At 37.0% G+C, this 21,822-nt stretch overlaps 1 protein-coding gene across 2 annotated transcripts in view; it reads right to left on the bottom strand.

Moving 5' to 3' along the window:
• Nucleotides 1-21,822, bottom strand: part of DOCK4 (dedicator of cytokinesis 4) — a gene marked incomplete at both ends in the record, with an annotated part of 525,693 nt that overhangs the window by 89,828 nt on the left and 414,043 nt on the right. For both annotated transcript variants that reach the window (XM_080701145.1, XM_080701146.1), the window contains 4 exons: nt 3,224-3,282; nt 3,708-3,808; nt 6,002-6,077; nt 17,321-17,415. In XM_080701145.1, coding sequence (XP_080557271.1) covers nt 3,224-3,282; nt 3,708-3,808; nt 6,002-6,077; nt 17,321-17,415 — 331 coding nt within the window. The remainder of the gene's footprint in view (nt 1-3,223; nt 3,283-3,707; nt 3,809-6,001; nt 6,078-17,320; nt 17,416-21,822) is intronic.

Below are 21,822 nucleotides of genomic sequence, written 5' to 3'. Positions count from 1 at the left end.
AACTTAGTGAGACCCTGTTTCAAAATAAAGAATAAAAAATAGCTTGGAGGTTGAATGCCCCTGGGTTTCATCCCCAGACCCGCAAAAAAAAAAAAAAAAAAAAAAAAAAAAAGAAAAGAAAAAAAAAAAGAAAAAAAAGAAAAAAAGAAATGGACTAAATGCATTTTTCATTGTGAGGAAGCCATGAGGTCTAGAAAAGTAGAGTGAGGTATAATTGAACTTAAATGTCCCCCTAGTCCTTATGAAAATAAGGTAGCAAACTTGGAAGCAGAAAATGGTTGCTAAGGAGGGAAACCTGAGGGTGAGACCTTAGGGACTAATTATGGTTCTATCCTCTTGCTCCCTCTCTGCTTCTGGTCGCCATGGTATAAGCACAGAGACTTACAGCTTGCTCTCTCCATCACTCTGCTTCCTGTCGTCATGCCCTGTGTTCTACAGATGTAATCCACCTCGACAATGAACTGAAACTCTGACAAGATGCCCATTCCCTCTTTTCTGAAATCAACAGCAAGTACTGAATACTTATACTGAATATAGACAATAAGGTTCCCTCAGAGTGTTAAGTATGAAGGATATACATAGTCTGGTAAAAAAAAAAAGTCACCCTAACAAGTATTCAAACAAATGATAATATACTATTTTTATTCACAGAAAATAAATCCTGCTATCTTCAAGTTGTGCTTGGATGAGCCCAAGACAGAAAATACTCTCAAGATCATTATATATTCAACTCAAATAGGTCAATCACTTGACTAAATCACAAGGAGGAATTAAAATGCAATAATAGTTAATGAATACTAAAAACTTGCATAGTTAACATACCAAATTAAATGGTTTCTCTTGAAAAATGCCAATAAATTTTAAAACAATTTATTTTCAAAATATTGTGCATGTGTGTGTGTACAATTATATTTGTGCTAACAATTTGTTGGAATATGTTCTATCTGCTGTGGCAAAATTAGATCTAATAGTTCCTTAGCAACTGCAGATGCCTTTAAAATAATTTGGATATACGCTTTATGATATAGGTCAATAGTTTGAAGTTTTTAGAATGGTGATGGTTAGGTAAATGTTTCATAAAGTTTTTTGCAATTTTTTTTACTTTTGTTAGTGCATTATAGTCTCATATCATATTATAAATCATAGTAATAGTGACATACATGCACACAACACTTGGTGGGATTTCCTCCAGCTCCCTCCCATTCCCTCTTCCTTCCTCATACAAGGTATTGAGATTGGCACTGGTATTCTCACATAAATACATAATGTCTGTGGAAGTGATTCCTTCATTGATCCTACCTCCTCCTCCTTCCTCTAAACCACCTCCCTTATTCTCCTTCATTATTTGGAGTCCCTCCAGTATCCTGAGTACTCACTAGCTTCTGCATATGAGAGAAAATATATGACCTTTCACTTTCTGTGTCCAGTTAATCTCATTTAGCAATTATCCTAATTCTCCAGGTCCATCCATTTTTCTGCAAATGACATAGTTTTGTTCTTCTTAATTGCTGAGTAGATTTCTATTGTGTGCATATCCCATGATTTTGTAACCCATTCATCTGTTAATGGATACCTAGGTTGGTTCCATAATTAGGCTATTGTGAATTGTGCTGCTATAAATATGGATATGCATATATTACTATAATTTTCTGATTTCAGTCTCTTTGGAAAGGTACTCGGGAGTGGTATAGCTGGATCATATAGTGTATTCATTCTCAATTTTCTGATAAATCTCCACACTGATCTCCATAGAGGCTGCACTAATTTGCAATCCCACTAACAGTGTAGAAGAGTTTCAATTTCCTCACATCTTCATCAGCATTTATTGTCGTTTGACTTCTTGATGATTGCCATTCTAATTTGAGTTAGATGAAATTTCAATGTAGTTTTTATTTGCATCTCCCTGATTGCCAGTGATGTTGAGCACTTTTCATATATTTATTGGCCATTTATATATTCTTTTGTGAAGTATCTATTTAGTTCAATTGCCCATTTCTTGACTGTTTTTCTTTAATATTGAGTCTTTTAAATACTTTGTATATTGTAGATACTAGTCCTCAATCAGAGAGATAGCTGGTAAAGATCTCCTTCCATTTTGTAGGCTCTCTCTTTAAACTCTTCATGGTTTCCTTTGATGAGCAAAAGCTTTTTAGTTTAATGCCATCCTATTTATTCATTCTTGTTTTAATTTCCTGAACTTTGGGGGTCTGATTGAATGAATTGACAACTGTCTGTATACTGAAGTGTTGGATCTATGCGTGCTCCAGTAACCTCAGATTTTAGTCTAATTTCCATGTCTTTGATCCATCTTGAGTTGACTCTTGTGTTGGTGAGAGATAAGGGTTTAATTCCATTTTTCTACAAATAGATAACCAATTTTTCCAACACCATTTTTTGAAAGCATTGTTCTCCAACATATATGTTTGCTACTTTTGTCAAAAAATCAATTGGCTCTAGGTGTGTGGATTTGTTTCTGTATCTTCTATTTTGTTCTATTAGTCTATGTGTCTGATCTCTGTGCCAATATCATGCTGTTTTTTTTTTTTTGGTGGTACTGGGTGTGGAACCCAGAGGCTTTCTACCTCCGGGCTATACTCCCAGACCTTTTTTATATTTTATTTGGAAACAGGGTCTCACTAGGTTGCTGAGAGCCTCACTAAGTAGCTGAGGCTGGCTTCGAACCCGTGCGATCCTCCTGTCTCAGTCTCCCAAGTGCGGGGATTACAAGCGTGCGCCACCACGCCCGGCCATGCTGTTTTTATTACTATGGCTCTATAGAATATTTAAAGTCAGGAATTGTGATGTCTCCTGTATGGTTTAGCCAAAGCGATTCTCGGCAATATGAATCATGAAGTTTAATCTCAATTTATGGTAAGTCATAGCCTCAATTTAGAGTTCTGAAAATTCCAAGTTGTTATGGTCTCAGATTCTGAAAGGTTAGCTCAGAAATACTGTGTATAATGCTGGAGTAATGCTACATTTTCAAATTTACAATAAACTAATAATGAAACAGACAAAAGTAAGGTAATTTTTCAGATAGACACCAGTTTAAAGCATTAGTTATGAGTAATAACAAAACATCAATGATTTTCCATAGGAATCTATATTGATTTTGACATTTAGTTTTAAATGCTGTTATGGGTCCATTGCCCTTCTTCATTTATACACTTAAAAGTCAATGGCCAGCTGAAGGGTGGAAGTGGTTTCTCCTTTCATCACTTACCTAGGTTTTGCCACATGCTGAAAATTTCACAACCCATTGTTACGCGCATGTCACCATATCTGAAATAGAAGAAAAATCAACCCTGACACAAAGCCTCTAAACCAAAGAAACATTTGCATTTCTTTAGAATACAATCTGTCATTCTGAATTAAAAGGCAAGACATTTTTAATTAAAGGTATTTAATGTACATGTCTTGGTGCCTCTTTATTAAATCTTCACACAAATATTTTAGTAAAATAAATCTGTCTCATAATTTTTGCTTCTATAATAATTTGAATCCCCAAAGACTGAGGACAAGAAATGTGCAAAGAAGTTCAAAACATTAAAATTTCCATCAAAACAAAAAAACCCTGCTTCTTGTCCTTTCAGTCATTGCTTCTTCACTTGTGACTTCCAGTAAAAGATATTCTGACTCATGAATCATTTGAACTGAACCCTCTCTAAAAGGCAACATTTTCCATTTGATTGTGCATTGGTACTTACTTTTCTAACACCTTTTTCTTTTTGGAAGGTGTGAACATTTCCAACTGCAGGCATAACTGGTTTATAAAAATGACTGCGAGATAAAAGTAGGAGTCCCAGATCTGAAACAAAAAGAAAACATTTAAATATTATTATGATACAAAAATGTTTATAGGTGAGTAACATGATGTCTTAGATTAACTTTGAAAGTGGTAAATTTGGAAGAGTGGCCAGGACACAAGGCTAGATACAAAAACACAGATGTTCATTATACTATTCTGTCCACTTTTTTAACAATATATTTTTAAAATTTTCTATAACAAAAAAGTAAACTAACTAAATAAATATTGCTTATTCAGATATTGCTTCAAAGTGATATATCAGGTCCTATTAACTTTTTGGTACATCCTGAATGGTAGATATTTTGCTTCTCTTATGTTTGAGTACCTATATGGAGTCTCCGGATGGGTTACTTTATTCCTATGTAAATTCAATTTTTGGAACTTCTTCTAATGTATAACTTGAAAACACTTCTTTGGAGATATATATATATATCTCCAAGGATAATATATATATATATATATATATATATATATATATATATATATATATATATATATGTATGTGTGTGTGTGTGTGTATATATATGTGTATATATATATATATATATATATATATATATATAATTTTTTTTTTTTTTGGTGGTACTGGGGGTGGAACCCAGAGGCTTTCTACTTCTGGGCTATACTTTCAGACCCATTTTATATTTTATTTGGAAACAGGTCTTGCTAAGTTGCTGAGAGCCTCACTAAGTAGCTAAGGCTGGCTTCGAACCTATGCGATCCTCCTGTCTCAGCCTCCCAAGTGTGGGGATTACAAGCGTGCGCCACCACGCCCGGCCTTCTTTGGATATTCTAAATGCTCTAAACCCAGATACTACTTGAAAATTCCCTGCCCAGACCAATCTTTTGAGTCTTACACAAAATACAGAATCAGAGAGATCAGAATAAAATTTCCTAAGAATTATTTAAGAAAAAATATGTAAGACTTATAATGGAAGAAAACTATATCTCTACTGAGACCATATGATATTAAAGACAAACAACAAACTAAAAATGACAAAGAATATCTATATTATGTAAAGAGCTTTTGCAAATAAGTATATGACAAAATCCCAAGCAAGCTGGGTGTGGTCCTTATCTGTAATCCCAGGTACTCAGAAGGTTAAGGCTGGAGGATTATAAATTCCAGCCCTGCAGGGCGTGGTGGAGCAAGCTTGTAATCCCCATGCTTGGGAGGCGGAGACAGGAGGATCACACAGGTTCAAAGCCAGCTGAGCTGGCTTAAGAGACCCTGTTTCCAAATAAAAAGTACAAAATAGGTCTGGGAGTGTAGCCCAGAGGTTAGAAGGGCTTCCAGGAACCCCAGTACCACCAAAAATATAAATAAATAAATTCCAGCCCAGTTTTGGCAACAGAGTGAGACTTTACCTCAAAGATAATCAAAAAGCAATGAAATCCCCAAACCTCAAAGAAAATAGTGAGCAAAAGACAAGAAATAGACGATTCACAAAATATGAACGTTAGTAAAAAACTAGTAACTAGTTAATACACAATAACTAGTAAGAAATGTAAATTAAATAAAAAAGATGTACCCCTTATCTAATTGTCAAAACAAAACACAGTAACATTTGTCTCTTCTAGTGTTAGTGAAGATACAAGAAAATAAGAAATTGAATATAACCGTTCAACCTTGAACTCAATAATCCCCATCACTAAGTATATATCCAAAGAAATAATTAGGGATACCTGCCAAAATCAATTTTATAAGAATGCATATAAGAAGAGTAATTTATACAAACAAAATAGAAGGAAAAACTTACGTATCAAAAAGTAGAGTTCTGATTATGAAATTTTGATAAGCTATGATTTAGAGAAATATGTAACCATTAAAATTCCACTCGTTTTTATCATGTTTGTGTTTTCTGTATTTTCTAGTTCTCTATTAAGGAAATTTTATTAAATGTCTAATAAGAAGAATATTATTTAAAAAGAGTAAGGAACAACGATATTTAAATAGAACCACAATGAGAAGAGAAGCCATCATGGACACTCTTCATCTTTATCACTTATCTTTTGCCATTTGAAAAAAAAAGTAATCAAGAATTTTTAGGCACCCAGGCATATCACCTTATATGATACATATACATAAAAATCTGCCTGAAGAAAATCTTAATAACATTTCATACTTTCCCCATTAGTTTATTTTAAAAACTGAGAAGCCTAAAAGAGACAGGCACATAAGTGAATACTTACCTTATAATCAAAGTTTTCATTTAAGAAATTCTTACGAAGTGCATCTGAGAGGTACAGAACTGTTGTAATAATAACACTAGTGATAAAAAAGAATACATTTAAAGTTAGATAATTCAAAAAGATACCAAAGGTGGGGGGAAGGGAGAGAAGAAAAATCTATTACCAGTCAGTTTCTTTGTAAAAGGATACAGAAAGATCTATAAATTCATATGGCACAGGCAGAAATTCTTTAATACTGTGGTGTCTTGTAATGTTTTTATTAATTTTTGAACAGAACAAAATCATTTAATGCAAACATAACCTTCCATACTTATTATAAAAGAAATGGAGCTTAAAGATGTAATGGCTAGGCCAAAACGATAGAATATATCATGTATTTATTAGATGCCTGCTCTCTGTTCTCCCCTACTGAAGGTGTCAGAGGGCACTCAAGAGGTATGAAAGGCATATTCGATTTCTCAGGGCGACAAGACTGCCAATTACGCACTGAAATTGCCTATGACCCAGGACTAAGCTGTATTAAACTGATAGAGAGTGTCAGAGCCATAAAAAGGAAGGGGCAGCTGCAGGGCAGGAGCAATGGGGGAGAATCTAAGGGGCCATACAGCTGTATGTATTTTGCTCAGGAAATTAAGAAAGGATTTATTGAGCATATTTGCCTAGTTCTAGACCTTCACAGATTCTCAAAGTCAGTGGATAGTGCTCCCTGGGGAGGACATTGGAATGATCCAGGGGGCCATAGTATCCTGGAGGTGCAGTTGGGGGTACCAAATAAAAATAAGGGGGCCGTGGAAGCACCCAGACGGTGCTGAGTAATCTGTTTTTCTAAAAAGGAACAGTAAGCAAGTAAATTAGGGATTCTATGTTGAATCTAGAGTTGCATACACTGTTCAAATTGTGCTATTTTTATAGCCAGAAGAATACATACTCAAAACTGAACTGTGGTTTTAACAGGTTCATTTAATGTTAGATACAGCATATTAGAACAAGATAAGCAATCCTTGGAACTACTGTAAAGTAAGCACCGACATATAAGTGGTCGATATTTAAAAGCTCTTTGGCCTCTTGTAGATGCATGTATTATGATGTGAGAAGACTCCAGTTTCCATCATGGGATTTAAAATGGAAGAATATGGTTATATGACCTAAGTAAAACAAAACAAGACAACCCACCAGCTCTACTCCCTAGTTATCATATCAGTAAAATATTGATTAGAGAAAGATGTACTCATTAGGAGAACATTTATAGTTATTGAAGGACATAAACGTTCGTTATTATCATCTGCTGCAATTTTCGCTATTACATCTTTCATTTGGGTAGAGAAACATTATAATGAAGCTAAGGGGTTGGATGAAGAAGGTAAAGATAAAGAAAAAGAAAAAAAAGGAAACCATCATTCACAGGCTTCTGCTCTACTGAGAACAGGCACCATGTTACAGGCTCTCAAACACTCAATGTGGAGGTTAAGTATAAACAAATCTATGAGACTGAGAATTTCTTCAGTCCTCAAAGTGGCAGATATTATCAGTGAATTTTATTTGCAAGAGAGAAATCACCAGCAGGCACTGTGCAAAGTGATGTTTTTCCAAGACACTTGGAAAAATCAATGATGATAACATAAATAATCAATTACATTCCTGAATCACTGTACTCAAATTTTACTGTGTGAAAATACATCTTAATAATCAGAAAATAAAAACTGGTAGAAATGTAGCTTAGTAGTACAGCATGTTCAAGGCACTGAATGATGAATCTGTATTCTTAAGAATGAATCTGTATTCATTTGGTAATTAAAAGCACAAAGTTTCTGCTTTGACATTCAATAGTGAAATATACATAGTTTCACTACACAGGAGTTTTACATAGAAACCAGACTTTTGAACCAGGTAGGATGGCTCACACCTCTAATCCTAGTACCCAGGAGGCTGAAATGATAGGATCACAGTTTTGAGACCAGCCTCAGAAAATTAGTGAGACCCTATTACAAAATAAAAAAATAAAAAGAGCTAGGATGTGGCTCAGAGGTAGAATGCCCCTGGGTTTGATGCCCAGTACCAAACAGTCAAACAAACAAAAGAGAAAAACCCTCCACTGGCCCACAACTCTAGTTTAGATTGTTGTTCAAAATAATAAACTCAGCCGGGCGTGGTGGCGCATGCTTGTAATCCCAGCATTTGGGAGGCTGAGACTGGAGGATCACAGTTCGCGGAGAGCCTCAGCTACTTAGTGAGGCCCTGTTTCAAAATAAAGAATAAAAAATTGGGCAGGGGTTGTAGCTCTGAGGTCAAATGCCTCTAGGTTCCAGCCCCAGACATGCAAAAAAAAATTAATAATAATAAACTCTAGTATTGGTGAAACATAATTTACCTAGGATTTAGACAATTGGGCCTAATGTCCTACATAGATAGGAGCTTATCAACTCAATCATCTGACTGAGAGAAGTAATTTCATGCCAGGATTACCAAATTGTTATTTATATGCTTGGCCTCAAACATACAAATATCCATGAAATCTTGAACTGTACTTGCTGGTAAACAACATAGAACCTCTGTAGCCTTGCTAGGGATGGTGGACAGCGTGCTGGAATCACCTGAGCCTTTAAAATACCAATGTCTGGATTACACCTCCAGAGATCCTAATGATTGGTCTGGGGTACAAACTGGTCATCGGGTTGCCAAAGCTCCTAGGCAATTCTTATGTGTACTCTGAGGTGAGAACCACTATTCTAGAAACTTTTTTCCCCCTCAAACTTTAATGGGCACCAGATTATGATTCAGCCAGCCTGGAGAGGAACTTGAGAGCCTACATTTCTGGCATGCTCCAGGTGCTGCTAATGCTGTTGGTCGCCAAGCCAGTCTTTACAGAGCAAGATTCTGAAGAGGTCTGAATAATAATTTTAAAAAGTCCAACAAATCCTGCTTCAGCATTCTCCCAATTTCTATTATTTCAGCAGATTCTTTAACATAGCACACCGTCCCTATTTCTAGATTGAACAGCTCACCTTCTCATCAGGGGTGATTTCACATTGGGCACAAAAGAGATTTTATGGGCTTTGAAAAATATTGAGAACTGAAAAATGTTATGGAATTCACTTAAAACTAAGAAATATCTTAAAATGATGAATTACATGTTCACAGAACATAATGATGAATTTAATCAATTGTTCAATTTAATATTTATGCAATTTTATCATTAAAATTATAGGTTGCCTTTTAATACTTCACAAGAATTTCTAAATATGTATGAATGCTAAGGGAATCACAACCAATCAAAGATAAATTATTTCCTTAAAGGCTGATTACTTAGGAGATAAATGTAAAAAAATATTTATTTTTTTTCTTGAGTTTAAATGTCTAATATGGCACACAGGTTTTGTGTTTCACATGGTGAGTAGGACCTTAAAAATCAGACTTCTTAGAGCTAGAAAGATCTTGAAGTGATTCTACTTCAAAAAAGTTTTAATTTATGTCTATAATTTTCAGCCCAAATCCCAGAGGCAGCTGTGAACTTTCCATGTTAACTCAGTACTGAGATAGCTTCCTAGCACATAGGTCCCTAAGCCAGCATTTTTTATACAGTATTGCTCCTTCACTGTACTGGGTAACTGTGGCCATCCAGTGACTTTCTTTGTTTTTTCCAATTTATCTAAGACCGTGAGGTGCTCTGGTTTTATTCTTTTACCCATGACTCAGTTTCTGACCATGGGGTTATTCCAAATCTCAGTGCTCCAACCCAATAGCCAAGAGGGGGTTTGCAATCAGCTATCACAAATGGCCAAGTTCCTGATTCCTGTCACAGAAATGCAGGCACAAAGATTAGTCCTGACAATCAAAATCTGTGGGCACAGAATGATCCAATCCATACAAGAAAAAGGAACTGGTACACAGGAAATAAAAAAAGTTTTTGCTTCATGGTTTTCCAGTTGTCACCTCATTCTGTGATTTAGGGATATCTTGAATCACACCCCCCCCCCCCTTTCTCCCTATCACTACTCCTACAGAAAATTCATCTCCTATAACCTGTCCTTTTGAAAGCAACAGTGATCCAAGCACAAGATCATCTTGTGGACTGAAAGAAACACCTTTTGGATAAACTGAGTGTTGATAAGGTTAATGTTTTGGTTTTTTTTTGTTTTTTGTTTTTTGTTTTTTTTTTGGTGGTACTGGGGTTCCTGGAAGCCCTTCTACCTCCGGGCTACACTCCCAGACCTATTTTTTATTTTTTGGAAACAGGGTCTCCTAAGCCAGTGAAGCTGGCTTCGAACCTGCGTGATCCTCCTGTCTCCGCCTCCCAAGCGCGGGGATTACAAGCGTGCGCCACCACGCCCGGCGATAAGGTTAATGTTTGAAAAATAAAAATAAAATCAAAACCTGGATTTCCCTACAACTGGATGGGTTAACTGAGAACAGCAGAAATCTGAAAATTCTGGATGGCTCTCAAGGGAATTCATGGAAGCTGATGGTTCTCATACTCTAGCATGCATAAGAATTACCAGAGATGCAAAGATTTTGTGGTCTCCACATCACCTACAGTGCAGTGAGCTTGTGATGGGGAACAGCAGGGTGAATTTGATGTATAAAATCATCCTTTTTGAGGACTGGTGTTCCAGATGGGAAAGACAGATAAGGGCCAGAATGGAAAGAATGATGACATCTGGGGAATGTGGCCTTGTTTACCACTATACACCAAGGGTCTACCTTAACAATTGTTGAATGAATAGAGCCTCATCCCTACTCTTGAACCTATTATTTGTTATACTTACTTACCAGATTACAACAGTTTAGAACATGAAGCTTGTAAAACTTTTAATTTTTTTTTAGTTGTTTTGAAGAAGCACTAAAATTAGGCAGAGTTGATTCAAGTGGAGGGCACAGCTTGAGCTGAAGTGGGGAGTTAGGAAAAGGAGCGACTGGTTTCTGTTCATGAAGAGTGCAGTGTGGGTGAAGCAGAGACAATGAAGGAAGACTTAGATGTAGTGATCTAGAAATTCTGCTGATCAGTTCCACAAGGATGTTCTGGTAGAAAGTCAGTGACGTGGCAACACTCTCTATTTTGATGTCCCGGGCCCAAATCTTAAGAAAGCCCTCCTTTTAGGTATACATTCTCCCAACTCACTCCTCACAGCTCACCAGAAGACACAATAGGTAAGCAATTCTTGCCTAAGTGATTGCAATAACTATATAAATTGGGCACATTTGTTACAGTGTGTCAAGAGTTTTGAGAGAAATCAGTATCTTACTCCTTCCTCCCTCACTTACTAGTCTTTTTATATTTTAAGAACACCCTAAATCAAAACCAAAATGAAAACAAGGCAATAGTGATTGTGATATTTAAAAAGAGAGTGATGTGTTCATGGATGCCCACTGACTATTCTAATAACCACCCAACATTACAGGGCCCGTATCACATACTCTGCCCTTTTTATTACTATGGACAAACTGTCAGTGCTCCCACTTAGGGTACAGTTTTGTGTGTCTAAGTCGGTGCTATTCTAAGTGTGGTAAGTGTTATCCATTGAGAAAGTCTTAACACAAAAAATGATGTCAGCTAAAGTAAATGTGTGCTTACATAGTGGGTTCATTAACAAGGGGAAGATTGCAGAGAACAGAGTTTCTGGACTGGCACACAGCAGTACTGTATCCACTACCATCTCCCTTTGCCCATCCAAAGACATTGCTCCTTCCCTGGCTCCTATTTTCTTTAGCATCATCAATGCTCTGTATTTACTGAGCTATTCCTATCAGCAAATCAAAATTCTACAATATCCCATATTTTAAATAGAATCCTGGTCTTCATATCTCCTACCAGATATAGCCTTATTTCTCTGCCCCTTTTTATAGCAAGACTCTTCAAAAGAGCTGCCTATAATTACTGCTTTTGGTTTCTTGACTCCTCTCCACTCTTGAATTCACTCTAATCAGGCTTTCATCTCCACCAGTCCACTGAAACAGCACCTGTCAAGGTCACCAGTATCTATTTACCCCATCAAATCCCAGGGCTAATTGTTGGTCCACATCACCCTCCAACAGCTGTAGATGCTGGCTTGCTCCAGGGCTCAATCTTAAGCCATTTTCTCTTTTTATTCTACATATTTTTCTGGGTGATCTCAGTCAGTTCCATGGGTTCAAATCCTAGCCGTATGCTGATGACCCTAATAGTACATGTTTAGCTTCATTTTTCCCTTTGTGCTCTATTCAATCACATGTAGCTGCTGCTTCTACATCTCCGCTTGGATGTCTAATCTTGAACTTATGATCAACATTGAATTCTTCACTTCTCTTACCCCCTGAGTTAATCCTCTCTAGGTATTGTCCACCTAAGTGAATGGTACCACATACTGTCCTTTTGCTCAGGCCAAATAATTTAGGGACCATTTTAAATTATTTTTTCTCTCTTCCACTCACATCCAGCCAACTGCAAGTGTTATAAACATCATCTTCAAAATTGATCTTCTCACTATCTTAATTGCTACTCACCTATCTAAGTCATCATCATTTCTAGCCAGATGGCTGTGGCAAGCTCATAACTGGTTTTTCCTGGGCTCTCTTTTGGGAAGGATCTATCCCCTCACTAACAGTCTTTCAGTTCCTTGAGTGGGACAAGTTCCCTCTGACCCAGGTCTTTTATTACGCTATTCCTACTAATAGGAATATTTCTTCCTGCTATGTTACCTCCTGTTTTGGTCAGTATTCTTACAGCTATCATATAAAAGATTGACCATATAACTTAGAGGGATAAAGGTTTATTTTCTTATGGTTTTTTTTTTCTTTTGGTGGTGGTACTGGGGGTGGAACCCAGAAGCTATCTACCTCTGGGCTATACTCACAGAACCTTTTTATATTTTATTTGGAAACAGGGTCTCACTAAGTTTCTGAAAGCCTCACTAAGTAGCTGAGGCTGGCTTCGAACCCGTGTGATCCTCCTGTCTCAGACTCCCAAGCGTGGGGATTACAAGCGTGCGCCACCATGCCCGGCTATTTTCTTATGGTTTTAGGCTCAGTTCTTGTGAGGTCAGGGATCACAGATTTCAGGGCAAGGTGGTGGGAGGAGGAACCATATATGGTCCCCAAGACCACACTGCCAGGGATCCACTCCCTCCATCCATATTCTACTGGCCCAGGTCACAACCCAGATAAGTCCATTACAATTACATTATCAATGGGTTTATCCTGAGATTATAACTCTCATGATTCAATTACAACAGCTCCAAACCTTAGTAAATGAGCTCTTTATGGGATATTTCAAATCTAAATATACGACCTCCTGTGTTAGTCTTCAGCTCAAGTTTCATTCCTTTATGAAAGACCCTTCCTATTCCAGTCCAGAACAAAGTCCCTTTCATAAGGTCTTCCTCACAGACCTGTGCTTTTTCTCTTCATAGTGTTTCTTTTACATATTAGGCACTGGAAAAATCTGGCTACAGAGGTTGGGTCATAGTAAATGGATACCCTTTCTTAGAAATCTTGGATTTAATAAATCTCTTATTTGTTATATATATCTTACTAGAAACCTAAACTGGTTGTGTATGGTAGGTTTTGAGGCAAACATGTGCACAAAGATAAACAAAATAAGGACTTGAAAATTCAACTGAAAGGCCAGAAAGATCTTACTTTCCTTAGGAGGCAAGTATTATAAGATTTTTCTACTAGAAAATATGAATAAAGCTATGACTTTGTTTTTGTACTTAATTTTTGTACTTAATTTTTTGGTACTTAATTTTCATCTTCCTTATGTTTCTTTCTCAGATTGAGCAGTGATCCTCATCGGACACATCTATGAGGAACTTACAAAGGCCATGTAAAAGCTTTGCAGCAAGCAAGAAAGAAAACAGTTTTTTCCTATGGAATTTAGACTGGACACACTTTTCTGAATTACAAAATATTAAACCCCTAGGCAGAAATAAACAAAACCCATACAAATCACCAGATGTCTGGTCACAGGTTTGGGTACAACTTCACATAAGACATGAAAGCTACAAGATTTAGAACAACATAGCTGTGGATGAAAAGTTAAATACATTTAATTAGTTTACTTGAAAATGAAGGAAGAAAGGGCTAACACATAAAAGAATGTTCACTGTGAAAAATGAGCTACTCGGTTGGGTTCAAAAATAGCGTAACAGTAAGCCGGGCGTGGTGACGCACGCTTGTAATCCCCGCACTTGGGAGGCTGAGACAGGAGGATCGCACAGGTTTGAAGCCAGCCTCAGTTACTTAGTGAGGCTCTCAGCAACTCATTGAGACCCTGTTTCCAAATAAATTATAAAATAGGTCTGGGAGTACAGCCGAGAGGTAGAAGGCCTCTGGGTTCCATCCCCAGTACCACCAAAAAATAAAAAATAATAAAAAAAAAATAAAATAAAAAATAGGGTAACAGTGACTTCCCAGCTAGCCCCTACCTACTGGACACATATTAAGCACAGAAATGGGTTAATATAAGTGGGAGTTTGAGTTTAAATGCATTTTTGAGAGAAGAAAGTGTCTTTGAGATACAGTGTGTGTTTAATACTATGGAAGAAAAGGTAATCAATTTCAGAGACACAGATCTAATTCCTACAACTTGTTTCTATACAGTTTAGCAAACTGGAAGCATTTTTTCCTCACTGTATTCTCTTCAACACATTACAGATACCTTTCCATCTTTCAGAAATCTATCAACGTCTATCAGTATTCTTAAAAGTTTTTACATAAAAAAATAATAGGGGGCTTATTTCTGCACAATATTGCATTTGCAAAGCAAGATATGACTCATGTACTTTCAACATTTGAATGAAGAGGGGCTAGTGCAGTTAAATGAGAAAGGAGAGGCAGGCCGTCTGCTCAACCTTGGCAGGTGTATTTAGTGTCCTGTCCATGATTGAGACTGGACTTGTAGCTGCCAGCCACCACTAGTGGAGAAGCAGGGCCAGGCTGCAGTCGCACGGGTGGTAGTAGGTGATGCTACTGCATTTAGCAGGACTGGTGGCTCCTTTTCTTAGGGGTGGGGGTTGCTATGGAAGAAACTCTGTTTAAATGTAGTCCACAGAACTCATCTCTTAGAGAATCATGTTCCTATGTGGTTAATGCTTTAGATGAAAATCTTGAACATTATATGTTTACTCCAAAGCTGAATCTATCCTTCTTAGTCTGTTATCCACTCATGTGACAGTGAAGATCTTCATAAATGGAGCAGAGATATTTATGAGGGGCAGAGAGAGACAGCATTTAATATCAAACAGCCACGTTGTTGTCATGGTTTTCAGTAAGCCCAAGCACAGCCTGTGCTCCTAAGGAAGAAAATGTTAAATTTACTCTCAGCTTGAATTTCTGCCACTAAAAATTCTAATTCAAGCCAAAATATCCTTCTGCACATCAGGCAAAATGGCCAAACGCTGATGCTATGTGATGACAATATCGACCCCTGAACCCCTTTCCATCTGGCTTCCTCAGTCACGTCGCTGCCCTCTCCAGGTACCCGGGATGTTTGATCTTTGGTACTAAAGGCAGATACAAGAGCAAAAGCTCCTACTTAAATCTGCAGCATCCAGACATCCAGAGGAAGAGGTATTTGATTCTACTCACACATATCAAACGAAATATGTTAAAGTCTAAAGAGAGCTATTTCACTAGTCTCAATTAAGTCTTCAAAATGGAAAAGCTGCTTTACTTATGTAAAATATAATATGCCACATTATAATATTTGTTACTTATCAAAGTTTTTTAACACATCATTTTAACACTTCCAACTCTATAAATATACACTGCAGCAGAAACCATATTGAGCTCAGCTAGTCAAAGCTGAATCCAATGTTCTGAGGCTCTCGCCACCATGATACCTGTGCATCTGGCGTCTGGGGAAGACATATGGTGACCCTGGCCTGTGGACAGATGTGTAGAGAATCTGACCTTCCCCCTGAGCACAAGGGAGTTGGCTTTTGGAGAAGGGAAAAGGAGACGCAGGCAAGCATGGGCTTAGAAAGTGCAAATGCTAATAAAATGAGATTAAAAAATAAGTTTGAAAGTGAAGATGAGGTTAGTTTCCTCAAGAACTTCATCTTCATTCTATACCCTGAGACCAGGGAGACAGAAAACTGAGATAGCAGACAAGTTCGTGGCACAGTACTGTGTGGGAACAGTGCCTGCCGTTAGTGCCCCCTAATCTCCTCCTGTTCTGTCTCTTATTTCCTCGAGTACTGCCCTCAGATAATTTTTAATTAATTAATCAACTAATTTTTGTGGTACTAGGGATTGAAACCCGGCCACATCCCCAGCTTCCTTTTATTTTGAAACAGTGTCTCTACATTGCTGAGGGCCTCACTAAGCTGCTGAGTCTGTCCTTGAAACTGCAATCCTCCCATCTCAAGAGGATTGAGATCTCAGTGGTGAGATTACAGGTGCGTGTCACCCTGCTCAGCTCATTTTATTTTATTTATTTATTGCTGGATATGCTTAATATAAACTAATTTTATCAACATCCAGAGATTCAAATATCAAATTTACATCAGTAACTTCCCAATGTGTGCATCCAGGTCTATACTTTCCCCAGAGCACGATTCTCAGCTCCTTATTGGGTATACTACTCAGATGACTTAAAAAAAACTCCAATTTTCACGTGTCCAACTCAACGGTCATGTCTTATTCCCAAGGCTCAGTACATAAAAAGAGGTTTCATGTGTTTTGTTGAGTTAAAAAGAATTAAGAAAGAGGAGAAATGACACAAATTCCCAGCAACAGGGACTGGGCTAAATAAAGTGGTATCTCATTCGGTGGAATATTAGTTATAAAAGAAAAACCAAAACACATAGAATGAGGAGCTTTCTATCTGCCAAGATCTTTAGGTCTAAGAACAATGTGCAGAATACATACATTATGCTGCCTGTTAGGTTCTGCCTAAAGAAACACTGTGAGGATATGGAAGAAATGACTATGAGTGGCTGCTCCAGCCTGTGGGAGGGCGTGCACGAGGTAGGTGGGAAGGGATTTCTCAGTGCATTCCCTGTCGTGTGGTTTGATTTTTGAATGATGTCAATATATTCAAAACATATAATATTTCCAAACAAATAGTAATAATTTTTTTTAAAAAATCAAAAAGCAGGGATAGTATAGGCCTATAATCTCACTACTTGGGAGGCTGAGACAGGAGAATAGCAAATTCAAGGCCAGCCTGGGCAATTCAGCAAGACCATTCAAAAAAATAAAACAAAAAGAGAAAACTTAATTTAGAAGCAAAGAAAAAGAACCCTAGGACCTAGGGGTTTCAAACTTGAGATGGAACTAAAAAGATTATTCTAGACCTTCCTCTTTCCTGAGTAGCAACTGTCATGAACGAAAATGTCTTACTTGTTAGCAACCAAGCGCATAACGGTCCAGTCCTTTGGAAACATCTCCGGACGTATTAATATTCGGAACACAGTAAATATCTGCAGCAGGAAATCCTTGGACAAGAAAGAAATAGATCATTTTACTGATTAATTATTGCTGTCAACACACACACAGAGGCCTACAGTACTATTGTTACCATTTTCAAAGCAGGTACAGAGAAAGGAACCTTTAATAATTTACTCAGAAGAAGGAACTATCTCCCTTCCCGTTCCTAGTACCCAGCCCGTGGGCTTGCTACCCTGGCCAAGGGGTTCCTTTTCTGTCTCTTCTTAGGCACAGTAGAAATGACTTTCCATTTATTTTCACAAGCTCTAAAAATTTAGGTTCTGGAAATAAAATGAAACTCTTGGAACAGAAGATCAGCAGGCAAATATATCTCTTTTCTTCTATGACAGTGTACTATATATCAGAACTTCTCCAACTAAGAGAATAATAAATCAGCTGGTTAAATAGTATTGAAATTTAAAGTTGGTTCATTAAAAAGTCTCTTATAAAAAATGTATGCTTCTTAGAAGATGTTTTCAGACACAGTAGTGTGAAGGTTATGGAATCGGAGTCCAGTGACCAGTGCTTGCTAGCTAGTGGCATTTACTTAGATTTTATTTTTAAACTCATCACCAGAAAATACCCCCACTATTTTCCTTTCTCTCCTTTTATTTATTAATTTATTTAAATTATTTATTTAAATTACAGGTAACATTGTATATTTTTACTCATGCATGTACAACAGGATGCCATGTGTTGTATATATTTCAGAATGGTCAAATCTAGCTAATTAAGTGGATTCAATTTCCCAGTACCAAAATCAAACAAAAAACCCAAGTGAGTTATACCTTCCATAGTTATCATTTTTATAGTGAGAATACACAACACTCTTAACAAGAAGCTATCCATAGACATGGAAATATCATTTCTTTAAACATTATAAGAGACAGGACTCCAAAAACTACAGTACATGATACTTAAGAGCTGCACAAAGAGACAATAGGCCACATTTAAGGGTGAAATGGAGCCTTCCCTATTCAGAGAGGGACTGGATCATTTGGCTTTTATTTAGATTTTTTAACTAGAAAACTTTAAAGATTTTTTTTCTTAAGTTTTAAGTGATTCTAGGAAAATATATTTTTCTAACAATCTAATTGAAGGCAACAGTATGGTGTTGCTTACCAAACAAAAAGCAACTCAAAACATAAGATTTTTATTTATCAAACCCAACAACGCATTATGCTAAACATGTAAGCTGCCCAAATATAAGATTACGATTGTCACTCATATCAACAGAAGACAGAAAGAATCTAAAAACTGAGAACCATGTGGTAGCTTTGGGTATTTTTTTTCTCATATTCTAACAGCTTCAATCAAACTCATAAATATTTTGACAAAAATTTATTTTGGTTTCTTTGGCATCAACACACATATGTGGAATGCACCACGTGGACACATTCCCACTAGGTCATCTGCTTTTTAATGGTCAGAAAGATCCTGCTCATGTTGCTAAGATCATTAGCAGCAGAGCCTTCCAAATGTATTACGCTGCAGGATGGATAAACTGGGAGAGAGAAAGATCTGGAGGTATAGCACACAGAGGCCCTGGGTTCAAGAGTAAAAAAAAAAAGTTCTTTTAGTAGGGGGAAGGTAATACTTCATATTCTAGCTCTCCTATGATCGTTAGCATATTAAAACTGTGAGGAACCTGTTTAAAAGCATTTCTAGAAGTTACTCTAATAGTTTTTCAGTTGATTTTCTAGAGTTTTTTAAACATGAATACATATAAACACCACAGAAAATGAATTTGCATTTATCTTTCAAAGGTTTCATATCTTGTTGCATTTGATTAAAAAGATATTACAGAAAAATCATGGAAACAAGAAGTCATTCATTTTTCATAGTCTACAATTAGGAGATAATTCTAAAATACTTACTTTTCATCTTTTCATCTCACAACTTTTTCCCTTTTTCAAAACTGGGGACTGAAGTCAGGGGTCTTCCACCACTGGGCTATATCCCTAACCATTTTTAATTTTGGGACAGAGTCTTGCTAAGTTGTCAAACGATCCTCCTACCTCAGCTTTCCAAGTGCTGGGATTACAAGGTGTGTGCCGCCATGCCAGGCTCTCATCTTTTAACTTTTAATAGCATTAGAAACAGGAGGCAGTACCCTTGGGGGGTGTGTATGTATGTGGGGTGGGACGGGGTAGGACTGTGTTTCAGCAGCAAAAGTGGCTGAACAGATTGGCTAGAGAAAGCAGGACATGTATTTCATGGGGCAACAACTTCAGTTGTTTTTCTGTAGTGATAGAAACAAAGACAACGTGATTCTAGATAAAGATGATTTGTTTTTGCACCATCTCATTTTTTAATTTCCATTTATCTGACAATTTTGTCATATAAAAAGGCTATGGTGGCATGTGACATTGTAACTGTGCCTATGGATTGACATAAATCTTTATTTCCCCCAAGAAAAATTTTCAGGGTCCCAAGTAGCTTTTTATGGTAACCATTTAAGTATCTTGTATATTTATGGAACCCAATATATTGACTTGAAGAAAAAAAAAAAAACATACTGAGAATCGGAAAAGTACAGATTTTTAATTCTAGCTATGTAATTAAATACTCTTATACTTGAAAAATGTGAGGGTTTTAAATTCTCTTGTAGACCAAACAGACAAACAAAGAAACAAAAAACAAAAAATAAAACAGGCCTGAGGAGGTAGTTTAGAGGTAGAATGCCCCTGGGTTCAATCCCCAGTACCACAATATATGAACAAATATGATAATTTTCATTTTCATATAGTACCCTCCAATTTTTTTTATATTTCTAAACTGTAGGCTGATGCCTTGTCAGGTGACATTGAGGTAACACAATACCTCCCTGCCATGGTTCTTATGTATATTAATTTAGCCAAGTATTGTAAAAGGCAAGCTACCTAACCTACTCCATGTTTGCCCCTACCTTCATCCCTGCCTTCAACCTGCAGTAACTGAAAATTCCCCTGAACCCTTGCCATCCAATCAGCTTAAAGGTCAGATCCCCAGGGGCCTGGAAAACTAACCAACATTCTGTTTCCCAGACCACGGCGTCGTGAACCTTGACAATTCCTTGGCAATTCCTGGACCATGGTGTCCTCCTGAACCTTGGCAATAGCCCATCAATGCCCCAAACGGTTGCTAGCCGCTTCAACTGAAATGAACACCTGTTATTGTCCTTTATGTAATGTCTGCGGCATTTGTCTTTATAAACCCCTGCCCCTGGCCAGTCGGCGCACCCCTCTAGTCAGATTTCTAGGCTGAGGGTACCGCTGCTGGCCAGCTAATAAATACTTCAATTGGCCAGCTAATAAAGGATTCAATTGGCACATGCCCTTGGACTCTCGAGTCTCTCATTTCTCGCTAAACCTGCATACAACAGTATTTGTCAAGCGTCAAATAACAGGTTTCATCTGTTACTTGACTCCTGGTTCTAATAATCTACAGCAGTAAGAACTGAATACTAGATTCCACAGCACCTTCTTTCTTCCCACTCAAGGCACAGTGCTTCTTTTCCTGTTTCCAAAGTACTTTTTTTTTTTTTTTAGCCTCTGGTCATTTCATTAAATATATGTTTTTCATATATATCATTATTTTGTAAATCAAACTAAGTTATGGGTTCTTTTCATAGTTTAAAAAAGGACATTTCTATTTCCGTGCCTATTATATTGCTCTTTAGACAGTACACAGAAAGAAATGTTTCATATGCTATGATTTTAAAATTAGCCTGAGAGTAGTTGTTTTTTCTGTTTGTTTAGTTTATACAGTACAGCATGGTGACTTGACTCTGTTATTGGCATTTTCAAATCAGGGTTCAAAAGGAAAAAGGGGGTTCTACTTTGGAGAATTCCTTTTTCACAAAAGGCATATGCAACAAAATTCTTTTCAAAATCTTCCCAAATAACAAAAATGCTAAAATCAAAAAGAAAGTGGGAACAGTTGCAATGAATTTTAGGAATTTTCACTGACATTTATTCATTTTTAAAGTCTGGGTGCTTTAATATGTACCAGGTACTCAATTAAATGCTGGGATTGAATCCAGGGGCATTCTAATTCTGGCCTAGCCTCTGTCATTTTTTTTTTTTTTTGACATGCAACGCATAGTAGCTAAGTGGATATTTTCTTTGTTTAATGGAGCTCACAATTTAGTGGGAAAGATGAATGTTAATATAATAAACATACAGATATATGCTATAAGAACTAGGATAAGTCTGAGAGCCAGGCATTACATGTAGAGGGAATAGCATCTTCGAGAGTGACAGGGCTACCTGAACTGAAAAAGGTAGGGTAAGAAATGAAGTGAAAGATAAATAGGCAGAAGTAAATCAGGAGTAAAAAGATAAGTAAATAAAAGATAAGAAAATAGGGATAAGTGAAAGATAAATCTCATAACTTTTTATACTAAGGAATTTGTTTTGTGGCACTGGGGATTG

Source organism: Muscardinus avellanarius (assembly GCF_963383645.1).
Source record: "Muscardinus avellanarius genome assembly, chromosome: 9".
Taxonomy (NCBI): domain Eukaryota; kingdom Metazoa; phylum Chordata; class Mammalia; order Rodentia; family Gliridae; genus Muscardinus; species Muscardinus avellanarius.
This window is presented reverse-complemented; position numbering and strand designations above follow the sequence as displayed.